This window comes from Pogona vitticeps, chromosome 8 (assembly GCF_051106095.1).
Source record: "Pogona vitticeps strain Pit_001003342236 chromosome 8, PviZW2.1, whole genome shotgun sequence".
Taxonomy (NCBI): domain Eukaryota; kingdom Metazoa; phylum Chordata; class Lepidosauria; order Squamata; family Agamidae; genus Pogona; species Pogona vitticeps.
Genome location: NC_135790.1, coordinates 29,742,541 through 29,755,283, shown reverse-complemented (window position 1 = coordinate 29,755,283; position 12,743 = coordinate 29,742,541). Strand labels below are relative to the sequence as shown.

General features: G+C 61.4%; 1 protein-coding gene across 2 annotated transcripts in view; it reads right to left on the bottom strand.

Annotated features, from left to right (window-relative positions):
* Window positions 1–12,743, bottom strand: part of BCL9L (BCL9 like) — a 28,201-nt gene that overhangs the window by 3,716 nt on the left and 11,742 nt on the right. The window contains exons 2-7 of one of the 2 annotated variants that reach the window (XM_072979421.2): window positions 6,578–6,995; window positions 6,229–6,351; window positions 4,670–4,871; window positions 3,779–3,863; window positions 1,247–3,551; window positions 20–184 (exon numbers count right to left, since the gene is read on the bottom strand). In XM_072979421.2, coding sequence (XP_072835522.2) covers window positions 20–184; window positions 1,247–3,551; window positions 3,779–3,863; window positions 4,670–4,871; window positions 6,229–6,351; window positions 6,578–6,899 — 3,202 coding nt within the window. In that variant the 5' untranslated portion in view covers window positions 6,900–6,995. Of the gene's footprint in view, window positions 1–19; window positions 284–1,246; window positions 3,552–3,778; window positions 3,864–4,669; window positions 4,872–6,228; window positions 6,352–6,577; window positions 6,996–12,743 lie in introns of both variants that reach the window. The other variant, XM_072979420.2, reaches the window with a different exon arrangement.

Sequence of the window (12,743 nt, the reverse complement as noted above, 5' to 3'; positions counted from 1 at the left end):
CCCCCTGCAAGGTACCCACCAGGCATGGCCCCCGGGGGCAGCATGGGCCGGTCGGGGAGCAGTTCGTCATCGGAGGTGGCGATGGTCTTGATGGCATTGTGGTAGAGCGGGGTGGAGCTGGGCATGGCGTACTTGGACATCTGGGACATCATGAGGGAGAGGGGGTTCTGGGACGGGGCGGGATCTGGAGAGGAAGGAAAAGGCAGGCTGGGGTTCAGGGGGCCAGAGGGGTTGCTGGTGGGTGGGGCAGAGGAGCTGCTCCGAGGCCCAGGAGGGAGGGGACCTGCAGCAGGAGAACGAGGGGAGAGAGAGAGAGAGAGAGAGAGAGAGAGAGCAAAGGTCTGAGAGCCGGCATTGAAAGGGGGGACCCAGCTCACGGGGGGGGGCATCCATGGCAGGATGCACAGGGGTGTCCCTCTCTCCAGGAGTCACAAGGTGGCAAGGCCAGAGTCTTGCCCTCCCCACCTCCCCCGTGGGGGGGCCTCAGCAGGCCCACCCACTGCACCTTCCACCCCACCTTGCAGAGAAGGGGGTGGATTGTAGTGAACTCTCGCAATTAAAACAAAAGCTTGGGGGTGTGTGTGAAGAAAGCAAGAAAGAGAAAAGGGGGGGTTTTGAAGTGCATACTAATTCTTGGAGAAAAGCACTTTTCATGTAAGAAAGCTGAGCAGGAGGGGAGCATGAGAGACACACACACACACCCAGATGTTGCTGCACTGCCACACCTGTCCTGTCACTCCTGACCATGTTGGCTTGGGTGTGTGTGTGTGTGTGTGTGTGTGTGTGTGTGTGTGTGTGTGTGTGTGTGACAATTGTGGGCAAACAACATCTGCGGGGGGGGGGGAGTAAGCAGTTCCTCAGCCTGGAATGCCAAAATAACCGGTCAAACATGGATTCGTTATCCTGACTTCCTAATGTTTTCTGCAATGACTTAAGAATTTGAGATGCCAATACTGTAATTAAATTCCATTTATGTCAGGCTTTTTGAGTAATTGATACTGTTTCACGCTATTTTAATTCCTCCTTCAGGGGCCCTTTGGGGATTACTGTAGCCATTCTAAATGATTTTTGGCTTAACCACTTTTTAAACAATACCATTTTAAAAATCCTTCAGGATGCCTTTTTTTATGTGAACAACCCATGGACCTTCCTCGCCTTGACGCATCCCGGGTCAATCCTCTCAACCTCACCCCCCCCAACACTGTGTGCCTCCCCCCACATGTCCTCCCCCCCCAGCACCCCTTACCTTGCTCCACGTTGCCCAGGGGTACGGAGCTGCTCATTCCGAGGGCTGCTTTCTTCTGGCCGATGCCAGGACTGGCCTGGGCGTTCTTGGGGGAAGGCGCCCAACCGGGAGAGGCCACCGCCATGGACGGGGACTTAAGGTGGCTGGGGGAGCTTGTCGGGGATCGGACGCTGAGCACGGAGCTGAGGACCTGGGGAGATTTGAGGGGGCCACCGGTGGTGTTGGCGGCTGGCAGGCTGACCATCGCGGAGGGCGTCTGCGGAGACTTGAGGCTGGCCGACGGGGAGTTTCCCAGAGGGGAGTGGACCTGGCCGAGGGTGGGGGACTTCAGGCGCCCCACCGTGGGGGAGTTCGTCTGTCCCATGTTGAGGGCCAAGTCGGAGGGCCGGCGCCCCAGGCCCCTCACGGGGGCCTGGTGTAGGCTGGGGGGCGGGGCGCTGGTGGTGGTGGTGGGGAGGGGGATGTGGCTGAGCCTGCTGGTGCTCCCCAAGTTCCCCGGCTCGGGGGCAAACATTTCTGGGGTGCTTCCCATCTCCTGGGGCACAGGGGGGTAGGGCCCTTGCCCAGAGGGGAAGCCCTGGGGGGGAGGGGGCGGTGGCTGGGGCTGTCCCCCCTGGCTGGAAAACGGTGAGCCCATCATCATTTTCTGGGGGCCCCCCATCATGGCTCCTGTGCCATTTGGGGCCCGCGCTCGGCCCACATCCTCAGAGGGCAGCAGCTCCGGACCCCGTATCTTCTGGGACAAAAGCATTTGCTGCTGCTGCTGCTGCTGCTGTTGGGGGTTCATCTGCACATTGAGGTTCATGTTCATGTTCATGTTGACATTCATGTTCATGTTGAGGTTGCCGGAGGGGCCGAGGGCCGGCTCCATGTCCCGCAAGGGGGGGCTCAGCATGGCCCGAGAGCCCCCAAACTCCATGCCCAGCGCCTCCCCTGCAAACATGGCGGGGTCCACCTGCCGGTGCGGCGGCATCATGCGCTCCATCTCCAGGGCGAGGGGCCGCGGCATCCCGCCCTGCCGCTTCTCCAGCAGCTGGTGCCGCAGCAACTCTTCGCGGGCGCGCGGTGTGGCCAGGAAGCGCTCCGCCTCGCCCTGCCCGGGTGGGTATGCCAAGTTCCCCTGGGCAAAGCTGCCAGGGCCTCCCATGGGCATCTCCTCGTTCCAGGCCATGCCCGGCCTCGTTGGGCGCTGCATGCCGCTCAGGGGGCCCAGGGACTCCAGGGGCAGGTTCTGCATCCCTCCGAAGCCACGCTGGATCTGCCCCCCAGCAAAACGGGGGCCCGCAAAGGACGGCCGCAGCTGCAGCTGCTCCTGCATCTCCACGGGCACCCCCCGAAGCAGCCACTGCTCGCCAGGCTTGCTGTGGTAGGGCGGTGGGGGACCTCTCAGCATCATGCCCCCCATGGGCTGGGGCAGCATCATGTCCTGCAGGGGAGGGCGGCCCCCGTGAATGCCCACCTGCTCCTCCTTCCGGCGCTTCTCCTCGTAGTACTCCTCCTGCAGCTTCCGCCAGGCCACCTGCTCGGGGGTCAGGCTGTCCTGTCCCAGGCGTTGCATCATCATGTTCATCTGCTGCCCCACGTCAACCCCTGGGGGCACCGGCCCCTCCGGGTCCAGGCCCGGGCCCCCCAGGCTCTGCGTCTGGGAGATCATGGACTGTAAGGGCTCCTCGTACTTCTTCAGCCCTGGCCCTGGGGGAGGGCCCTGGGGAGGCGGCTGTGGGGGAGGGGCCTGGGGAGGCAGGGCCCCTCCCTCACCCGGACCCCCTTTCAGGAAGGGCTCCGACTCGCTGCTGCTGCTGCTGCGCAGGAGGAGTCGCTCGATGTCCCTCAGGGTCTGCAGGGACCGCTCCCGGTGCTCCAGCTGCTCCTTGGAGAGCCCCTCGGCCCCCAGGGCGTTCCGGGGGCCGCCCCCGGCAGAAGGGGGCCCCGTGTTGGCCCCTTCCCCAAGCAAGCCGTCGGCAGCCCCGGCGGGCAAGGCGCTGGGCGGGGCGGTCGGCGTGTCGGGGTGGGCGCTGCTGGGGGCCGTGCTGCTGCTCCCGTTCCCCACAGAGTTGGGGGTCAGGTCACGGCGGGTCTCCTCAGCGGGGCCCTCGGGGGGGAGGGCATTCAGGGGAGGAGGCAGAGGTCCTTGGCCGAGTCCCAGAGGAGGGGGTGCGCCAGGCTGCGAGGGTGTCGTGGGCGCTGGAGGGGGCCCCGGAGCCTGGCTGCTGGGCGGCATCGCCGGCTGAGACTGCGGCGTGGTCGCCGGAGACGGGTTGATGTGGAGAGGCTCTGGAGCTGCTTGGATCTTTGGCAGGGGGGGCTGTTGGGGGGAGGGAGGGAGGGAGGGAGGAAGAAGCTGCATCAGCCATGACCCAGAGAAGACAGCCTTCCACACACACCCCCATGCATCCAACCCCTTCCCTGGCAGCCTCTGGCATCTGCTGAGCCTCCATCAGCCCAATCTTTTGCAGTTCCACAGAGTTAGCCTTGGCCCAACCCCCTCCCTGCCCCCTCCCTCCCTCCCTCCTCCCCAGCCCCGCCCCATACCTGGTCCAGCTTGGCTCGGGGCACATGCTGCTGGTGGTACCCCAGGATGGAGTCTGCCCGACCTTGGAGAACAGCCTCTGCAGCCCTGCAGCACAAAGGGGAAGCACGTCAAATGGAGCCATCCTCTGAAGGCTGCGGATTGGGCCCCTGCCTTGGCCGTGAGGTCCTGTCCGCGCAGTATCCCCTGGAAGGCAGGGCCAAGGAGCCACCCACACCCACACCCCTGATAGGCTCTCCAGCAGTGCTTGGGGTCCAGGCTGGCTCCCTGCAAGGATGGAGGTGCAGAAACAAGGAAAATGCTTGCGGTCGGTTGGGGGGGGGAGGGGGAAAGCCAGCTGTTCGAAGGCACCAGCTCCTGTGAGCTCCTGGCCACAGATGCATCCAAGAAATGGGATGGGTGGGGAGGAATTCCACAAACGTTTACACCCCATAATACTTGTTCATTTTACAAAGATCCTGCAGGACTCTCTATCGCAGGAGACGGACATGCCCCCCTTCCACACACCAGATGCAAAAGGGGATGTGTTGGGGCAGGGGGAGGGGAGAGGCTCCTGTCCACTCCACGCCACCCCTGCGAGGATGAGCTCTCACTGTTTAGCAGCACAAGACTAATTTGCAGGAGGGCAAGGTGAGGAAAGCCACAGAAGGAACCCTGGCTTGGCCCAGCAGAAGCCCCTCCCTATCCGTGCACCCTAAACCAGTGGTTCCCAACCTTGGACCTCCAGATGGTCTTGGACTTCAACTCCCAGGAATCCTGGCCTGCAGAGGTGGTGGTGAAGGCTTCTGGGAGTTGTAGTCCAAGAACATCTGGAGGCCCAAGGTTGGGGACCACTGCTGTAAACCACTTCCCAAGGAACCGTTTCAGGCCCCACGCCATGCTTCATAGCTTACGTGTTAGCCAGGTGCGTGGTGAATACATAGACAAACTGCAAGGCCTGCTTCCCTCCACCACCGTTGCCAGCGTCCGACCTCAGGCCTGGGGCTGTGTTGTGGGGGGTGCCGGAGGCGCTGCTCTCACTCAGAGTGGGAAGCGAGTTGGATCCTGGAGCCAGCTGAGAGCCTGAGGTCATTGCCGGCTCTGCTACATTACAATCTGCAGGGAAAGAGACAGGAAGGATGAACCAGGGACAGGATGCGCCCATTGCATGGCGCAAGGACGGGGGACGGAGGGAGGGGAAGGGAGCAAAGAGCAACAGGAGAACTCCGGGAGGCGGCTGGCATCTTGAATCATATTGACATGAAGGAGGTGGCTTTTCAGGCAGGCTTTCCAACACAAGCCCTAGAGAGGATCCTCTTTCCCCCAAAACCCTTTCCTCCCTCCGCTCTGGTTGTATAGGAGTGGTCTGTGCCTCCTGTTTTTTTAAAGGGTTAATTGTAGTGGGTTTTAAATGCTTTTATCTTTATTTCTTGTTTTGTATTATATTTGCTGTCACCACCCAGAGTAGTGCCTTGGCACTAATGAGAGCAGGATATAAACTGAACAAATAAAAAAAATTAAGAGAGAGAGAGAGAGAGAGAGCAGGAGGAAGAGGTGGTCTGGGTGAAAATCGTTCCGCTTCCTCCCAGGCCACAAGGAGGTCTCCCTTTCCTCTGTCTTCGGGTGCTTTCCTCCAAGAATCCGGCAGGTGGCAGCATACAATCAGAATCCCCAAAAAGGGGGCCAGTGGTGGTAGCAGCGGGGGGTGTGTGGGGGGGGGGAGCAGGGGGGGCCCATCCTGATTGCAAAGGGCCCATCCGGTGGATCGCTCCCCCCCCGCCACCTCTGTGTGACGGGACTTCCTGGGACCGGGGTTCTCCTGGCACCTCCAAAACGGAAAAGGTTTGTTTGGCACCAGTGTTTATGGTCTGCAGCTTGAGGTGCCACAAAAACGGTATCCTAAAGACTGGCCAGAGGATGAGCAAAGTGGCTTGCCTGTCTGGCTGCCATGGGGTTTTGTCTTTCTTGTTACTTAATTTCCTTCTTTTTAACCTTATTTATGAGTTCTGGCCCTGTGGGTGCTTTTAAATGTTGCATTCAGCCTTCAAATGTGTACGTTCTCCAGTTTGCCATTTTAATGACCGGGTTATTGTTATGCCTGCGTTGTTTTTAAACACTCTGAGTATCTTCTGCAGAAAAGGAAGCAAGGGAAAACGTTTCAAAGGACCAGTGTAACAAGCAAACAAGCAAGCAAGCAAAGAAAAGGCAGGAGCTGGAGCAGAGAGACAGAGAGGATCGGAGGGCCGATGGGGTGGGGACCCGGATGGAGGGGGTTGGAGGTTGGGTCCAGAATGCCCCTTGGAAGGGAAAGGAGCCAGAGAGAGCCCTTCGCCACGATCCCGGAGCACAGCGAGCGGCTTGCGTGTGCAAGAGCGCCACCTTCCGAGGGGTGCGAGGCTCAGCTGCTGCTGCTGCTGCTGGTGCCCCTTCCGGAGCAGCGGTGGAGGGGCGGTGGCTCCCCACGGGGACTCACTGTGGGTGCTGCCGAGGGGCTTCTCGTCCTCCTCGCTCTCGGGCCCAGAGCACCATTCATCCCCGCTGTACGGCTGCTTCCGCTCCAGCACGCAGCGCCGCTTGCTCCGGGGGGCCACTTCACCTGCGGAAGGAAGGGGCCTCATCAGCCACTCCTTGGCCCACCACCACCACCACCACCCCCGGCCAGGGCCCCTGCAGCCCAGACAAGCCGCCGGAGCTGGGGGGGGGCAGTGAGGTGGCCAGGCCCCTGGAGCCCCAAAGGGCGGGAGCCGCCGAGGCCCGGGCAGGGGTCGCCACACCGCCCCCTTTCCGCCAGCCCCCTCCAGCCGGCGGGCAGCCCCCCTCACCTTTCAGCTCCTTGTCCAGCGAGGTGTTGCTGGCTTCCCGCCGCTCTCCCGAGTCCACGGAGACGCTCCGCTCCCGCTTGGCTTTGCCCTTCAGGCCCCCAAAGGGGGCGCCAGGAGCCTGGCTTGTTTTCAGTCCCGAGCCGCCGCCGCCGCCCGGGGCAGGCTGGCTGACTTTGCCGCCACTGCCTCCATGGTTCCCGGCCCCCACGCCCTTCGTGCCCAGGCTGCAGGCGGGGCTCTGGCTCACATTATGATGCTGGGACAGGCCGCCACTGCCGTTACCTGTCTTTCCATGGCTGGCCAGTTTACTGTCAGGGTGCATTGGGTTGGCTGAGGCGTCTGGCGGCAGCAGTGGCCGGGGCGGCAGTGGAGGAGGCTGCCAGTCGGGGCTGCTGCTCCCTGGGCAGGCGGGGGAAACCTGTGTGGGTGGGGGGAGGAAAAGGGAAGGGGATGCCTGGTGAGAACTGGGGCTGCAGGGCCACGAGGTGCAGGCGCCTCCCTCAGATGCTCTCCCACCCCGAGGACCTGGGCATCCCTCTCTGTCGCCGCAGGCCAGGATTCACGCCGTAACAACCAAGGGGGCGACTGGCACAAGCCAAGAGAGGGGCCACCCCCAAGCCTCCCTGGCAGCCAGTGCCCGCCACCAGGAGCGCTGGCCGTCTGCAGGAGGGCATCATCAGACCCGAGGCCAGGCCAGCCTCTGTGAACAGGTATGGCCGCTCGTGGCCTCCACCTCCCACAGCAGGTGGCCACCCCAGGGAGTTCACGGACCATGCTCCTCCTCTCCTGTTGCTATATTTAAACTCAGAGGAGGGGAGTCACCTGAGAAAGAGGGCAGTTGGGCCACCTCTGAGAGAAATATCCCCCTCCCCACACGCCCATGATGGGGTCAAAGCCATTCAGGATGCCCAGTTGCCCAAGCATCTTGCATGCCACAGGGGCCGCAGAGGAGCAGCCCACCCGGGGCCCTGCGTGGACGCCTGGCTCCCTGCTTGGGCAGGCTCCTCCGCCCTCCCTCCTCCTCTGGGGCTCACCCCCTTTTGTCCAGGAGGGCTGCAGGGAGAGTCTGTCTCTGAGTCATGAAAACAAAACAGAAGGAGGAGTCCTGCCCGTCACAAAGGCTTGCCCGGACTGCCCCTCTCAGCCCCTACAGCCCGGCCCGGCCCTGCCTCGTGGGGAGAAGGCAGAAGCGGTGGACGCCCCCCCCCCCGAGGCTGGGGCTACAGGCGAGGCTGCTTGCTGCCTGCCGAGGAGTCCTGAGAGCGGCCAAAGGAGCGGAGCCTGGCCCTTGGCCTCTCCAGCCCAGCCCAGCCCAGCCCAGCCCTCCCACCTTGGACTGGCCGGCCTCTTTCCTGGCTGCCCTCCCGGGAGAACCCTGGCCTCCTTGGTGCCCTCCCATTCCAGGCCCGGACCCGGCAGAGTTCCCAAGACCAGGCAAGGCGGGCCATGTCCTTGGAGGCTTAGGGTCGGTGACAGCTGGAGGCTCAGGGAGGGCTCTAGCAGCCACTGCCGCCACCGCCTAGAAGGCCAGCAAGCCACACTTCCCCTCTTGCTAGAGGGTCACCAGGCACATCCCCCCCCCCAAAGGGGGCGGCTTCCTGCGCATGGAGGCGGCAGGTCTGTGTTCTCCCAGCAGCAAGCGAGGGAGAGAGGGAGGGAGGGAGGGAGAACCTGCAGTCCCTTTAAGCCTCAGCCCATCCCACTGGCTGGCTCAGTCTCTGGGGGCCTATTAATAGCAGCTGGAAAGATCACATCACTCCGGGGATATTTATACCCCTCCTTCCACACCAGGAGATATTTATTTTCATACCGCCTAACCCAGGCCTGCCCAACACAAGAGCCTGGGGTGGGGCGGGGGGGGTCGCAGCGGAAGGGATCACAGGGAAGAGATTGCCTGCTGAAAGCCGGCCTTATAGGGCTGTGGGGTGGGGGCTACCTCTGCTTCTCCCCAGGAGGGTAACACAAGCTCTCACCCAGAGCCACTGCCCTTTGGGGCATTCTTTGCAACCTGCGAGGCGCCCGCCCAACTGGGGAGACCGCCGGATCCCATTGGCCAGGCTCAGCCTCCCCATGACAGATCCCTTTCTCTCTCTTCCTCCCCCCTTTGCTCTTGCAATTCAAAATGCAGCACTTTTTTCTTTTTTAAGGGAAAGAGCCCACAGCCGCCGCCCCCCCCCACGCCTGCTGTACCAGGTGTGACTCTGAACTCCTAGCCACTGGGACCAGTGGCCACAGGCCTGCAGGATTCCCGCCCTTCCTGCCCTGAATGCAATCAGGGGCTGACCTCTGGGGACAAGCCTTCTAGAGAGGACAGAAGCCTTGAGGGCCTGGTTTTTAAAACAAAGGGCCAGGCCGAGTGGGAGAGGGCCAGGTTCAACCCCCCCCCCCCAACCCCAAGGCACAGGGACTCTCCTGTTCTGAGCCTGGCCTCCCTGCAGGGTTATCAGGAGGATAAAACTGGGGGCAGGAGGGGGGGAGGGAACCACTTACATGCCTTGAGCTTGTGGGCAGAAAAGCAGGAGGGAAATAATCATCATAACGAACATCTGTCGTAAAATATCTGGCATGCTAGTAGGGGAGGGTTATTTGTCTAAAGGCAGTCAGACCAGGGCCCAGCTGGATTATCTGTGTCTGCCTTGGCCTTCTCCCAACAGGCTGTAAGGAAAAACCGAAGGCAGCAGGAAAGAAGAGGACCAAATATGAGACGGCTTGGCTCAGGAAAGGAAGCCGTTAGGCCTTGAATGGGCCAACGCTGAGCAGGGTTGTTAATGACAGCACGGGGGGTGGGGCTGGTCACACATCCCTAGGGTTGTCATGGGTCAGACGCGACTTGATGGGACATAACAACAACACATGGCTGGGTGAAGACGGCCCATTGATACCGGATTCCTTTAGGACCAGCCAACCCTTCCTCCATTCCTCCACCCTTTCCTGCAGCAGGACTCGGAAGGGCTGCCCAGGTTCTGAGTGCAAAAAGGTGAGGAGGCTGAGAGTTCTCCCCCCCCCCCCCCAGGTCCTCTTCTGGCCCTCCAGGGCTTTGGGTCCAGGCATCTTCCCTCCCTCCCTCCCTCCCACACAAGGGCAGAGTCCAAAGGGGGTGGAAGGAAGCACTCCTTGGCACAGTACAGCGTTAGGCAATGGACTTTGGCGCCCAGCAGGTTGTGGGGGCTGCCCTCGTCTTGGAAAAGGGAACGGGGGGGGGGGTGTTCGCGGAGCCAAGGGGCAGCCGTGACTCCTGGTCAAGACAGCCCGAGGCTCCTTCCAGCATGAGAGCCAAGGTGCCCCCCCATGCCCGCTGCAGGGGAGTGGGAGCCCCAGCCCGAGGGGGGCTGCTGCACTCACGGCATGCCAGAGAGTTGCCCCGTTGAAAAACCAGCGCCAGGAGCCGAATGCTGGACTGACATTTGGCCCAGACTCTGCTTCCTGGTGGTGGAAATGCCTGCCTGCAGCTAGAGGTGGTGGGGGTCGTCTGGACCCAATTCGCAGCAGTGGCAGAGGCACCAGCGCCTGCACAGAGAAAGCTCTCAGATGCACACCAAGTATTTCCCAGGGTTTCGTGCAATTCCTCCAGGTGTTGCACCAGGGCCAAATCCTGATGCAGGAAGCCCTGGAGACAGGAATGGCAGCTGTCCACACTACGAGGCAATGACATGGCAGGTGTGGGTGTGTGTGGGGGGGGAAGAACTCAGGTGGAAGATCCCCAGAGAGGCCTTTTGTTGGATTGCTGGAGATCCACAGGCAGGTCGGGAGGGGGCAACAAACAGGCTGTGCAAGGATGCTGTGCCTGAGCAGAGAAAACAGCAAGGCTCAGCGAGGCCTCAGCCGGCCGAGACGCTGTGCGCCTTCTGGAACGTTGCTTCCACCTGTGCTTGCCTGCCTGCCTCAACCCATCCCTGCCCGCCCGTGGCCCTGCTTTCAGCAGATGACCTGCTGGAGGGAATACAACCCCCCCCCCAACATTCCATGGGCCAAATCCATTCACCTGCTTGGGAAAGGTGAAGAGGAAGCCCAACAGGCCCACCAAGGCAAGCATCCAAACCAAGGCCCGGCCTCTCCCTCCACTGCCCGGGGCTAGGGCTGTGGCGGCTTGCCTCTGAGTGCCAGCCAAGCCCTCCCCTGCCGGAGAGGAGGGACCACACATTCCCAGCTCGGGTGCCCCGCTCCCCACTGCTGGGCACCTGGAATGTGAGTCCACTAGGGACAGGCCGAGAGAGACGCCAGCCACGGCACACGGCTTTTCAACATGGTGGCCACAGCCTTGCACAGGGTTGCTCCTGCAAGGTCCTTTCCTCCATCCCGACACCCTCATTTCAACACAGAGGTCCAAGAAACGGAGGGTTGTCAGAAAGAGTAAACGTGGGCGGCTCAGTTGTACGGGCAAAGTCCCCCTGCAGTCGGATCAGCTGTGCTTCTTTGGGGCCCTGGTCTGTTCCCATCTCTCTGAGCAACCCAGGCCAGGCCAGGCCAGGCGGCTCCGCCACTTGCTCCACCAGCCGCTTAAGCGGAGTGGAGCGTCACACAGGCCCAGACATGGTAAGGGATATGGCCAGGCCCTCCCTTTGGTCAAGCCCCCTCTGACCTAGTGGGACCACAGCAGAAAGCGGGCAGGCAGGGAGGGAGGGAGGGAGGGACCCCTCTTGGCCCTGGCATGCCCTGGGCAGGAGAAACTACAAGGTCTGCGGTCCTACCAGGAGCATTTTTGCCCACACCCTGTTCCCACCAGCCACAACACCCCCTCCCACTGAAATAAAAATAGCCATCTGACCCCCCCATCCCATAACGCACCCCCAAGCCACATGACCTCTGCCCACCCGCTGGGACTCCCTTCTGCTCTTTCAGAGAGCTCCTCTCTCCTTGGGCTGGCCTTTGGGCCCAAGTAGGTAGGCCTCCTTCTGCACAGCGCAGAGCCCCACAGGGTCTCGACTGGGGACAGCAGTCCGTGCCAGAGACTCAGGGCAGCGCAGCCCAAAGGGAAAAAATTCCAGGAGGCCCAAGTCATGGCCCCTTGACCAAGGAACTCCAGTGCCTTGCCCGACTCAGCCCCTTGCATCCCAGGGAGCTGCAGTGATGGCCACCCTCCCCTCCTCAAAGGGGCAGCTTCCACCAGCAATTGGGACAGGACAGAGTCCCTACAGTCCACCACACGGAAAGCCATCAGCCCACCCAGCAGTGCGGGGGGGGGGGGAGAGAGAGATAGGGGTACAGTATTTGTGAATAAAGTCTCAACCCCGGCCCCCAAACCTTGCACAGATTCGGTGGGTGTGTTGGGTGTTTGTGTGAATGAATGGAACCACGGACATGAACAGGTCCAGTTTCACTCCTTGGTCATCCAGCACAAGTCTTTTGCACCAGGGGAAAAGGTAACGCATTTGGGGCCGGGTGCTGATCGGAGGCTTCTTTGGCTGCCTTTGCAGAAGCCCAGGGCAGGCGAACAGGATCCTGGAGGGAGGCCCAAAGTCCCTCTCCTCCCATCCTGTATTTTCCTGAGCTAAATCCGGACCAGATTTGCTCTTTGCCCACCTCCCCACCCACCCCCCACCCCCGCGGCCGGTAGTGGAGAAAAAAGGTGGACGCCAGTAGCTGCTTGGGTTCTGTCTACAGGCCGCAAAGGTTTTGAATGGAATGATGTCAAGGTTCCCCAGCTAGAAGAGGCTGCCTCGTTGGGAAAAGCTGGATCAATCCCTTTCTTGTGGGTACAGGAGAGGGCCCATGGCTGTGCTTGTGTGCACTCTGCCCCCCACCTCCAGCATCCCCCTCCAGCGAGAGGGAGAGGGCACCTCTAACCCCAGCTGCCACCCCAATCATCTCCAGGTCACGTATGCACAAGAACGATGAGGGCAGATGTGGGCAAAGCACATCCTCGCGGGGAGCCTGCCACGGCCCCACCCCACCAAGAAAAACCCATGTCTAGCTACAGAATGCATTTTACTGCTTCTAGAAGCCTCCAGGCTATCTATGCATTTCTCGGGATGCTGCAGCTGGTGACAGGGACTGGAGATGAAAAGCTAAGTTCATCGCCGGCTTCTGCAGGATGAGCAAGACAGGGTGCTTGGCCTCAAAGCCAGGTGGGTGTCACAGGATTTTTGCTTTCACATATCCACTTGGAAGGGGAACAGAAGGATGAGCCAAATCAAGTCTTACTCCCTGCGTTGGCTGGACAGCCATT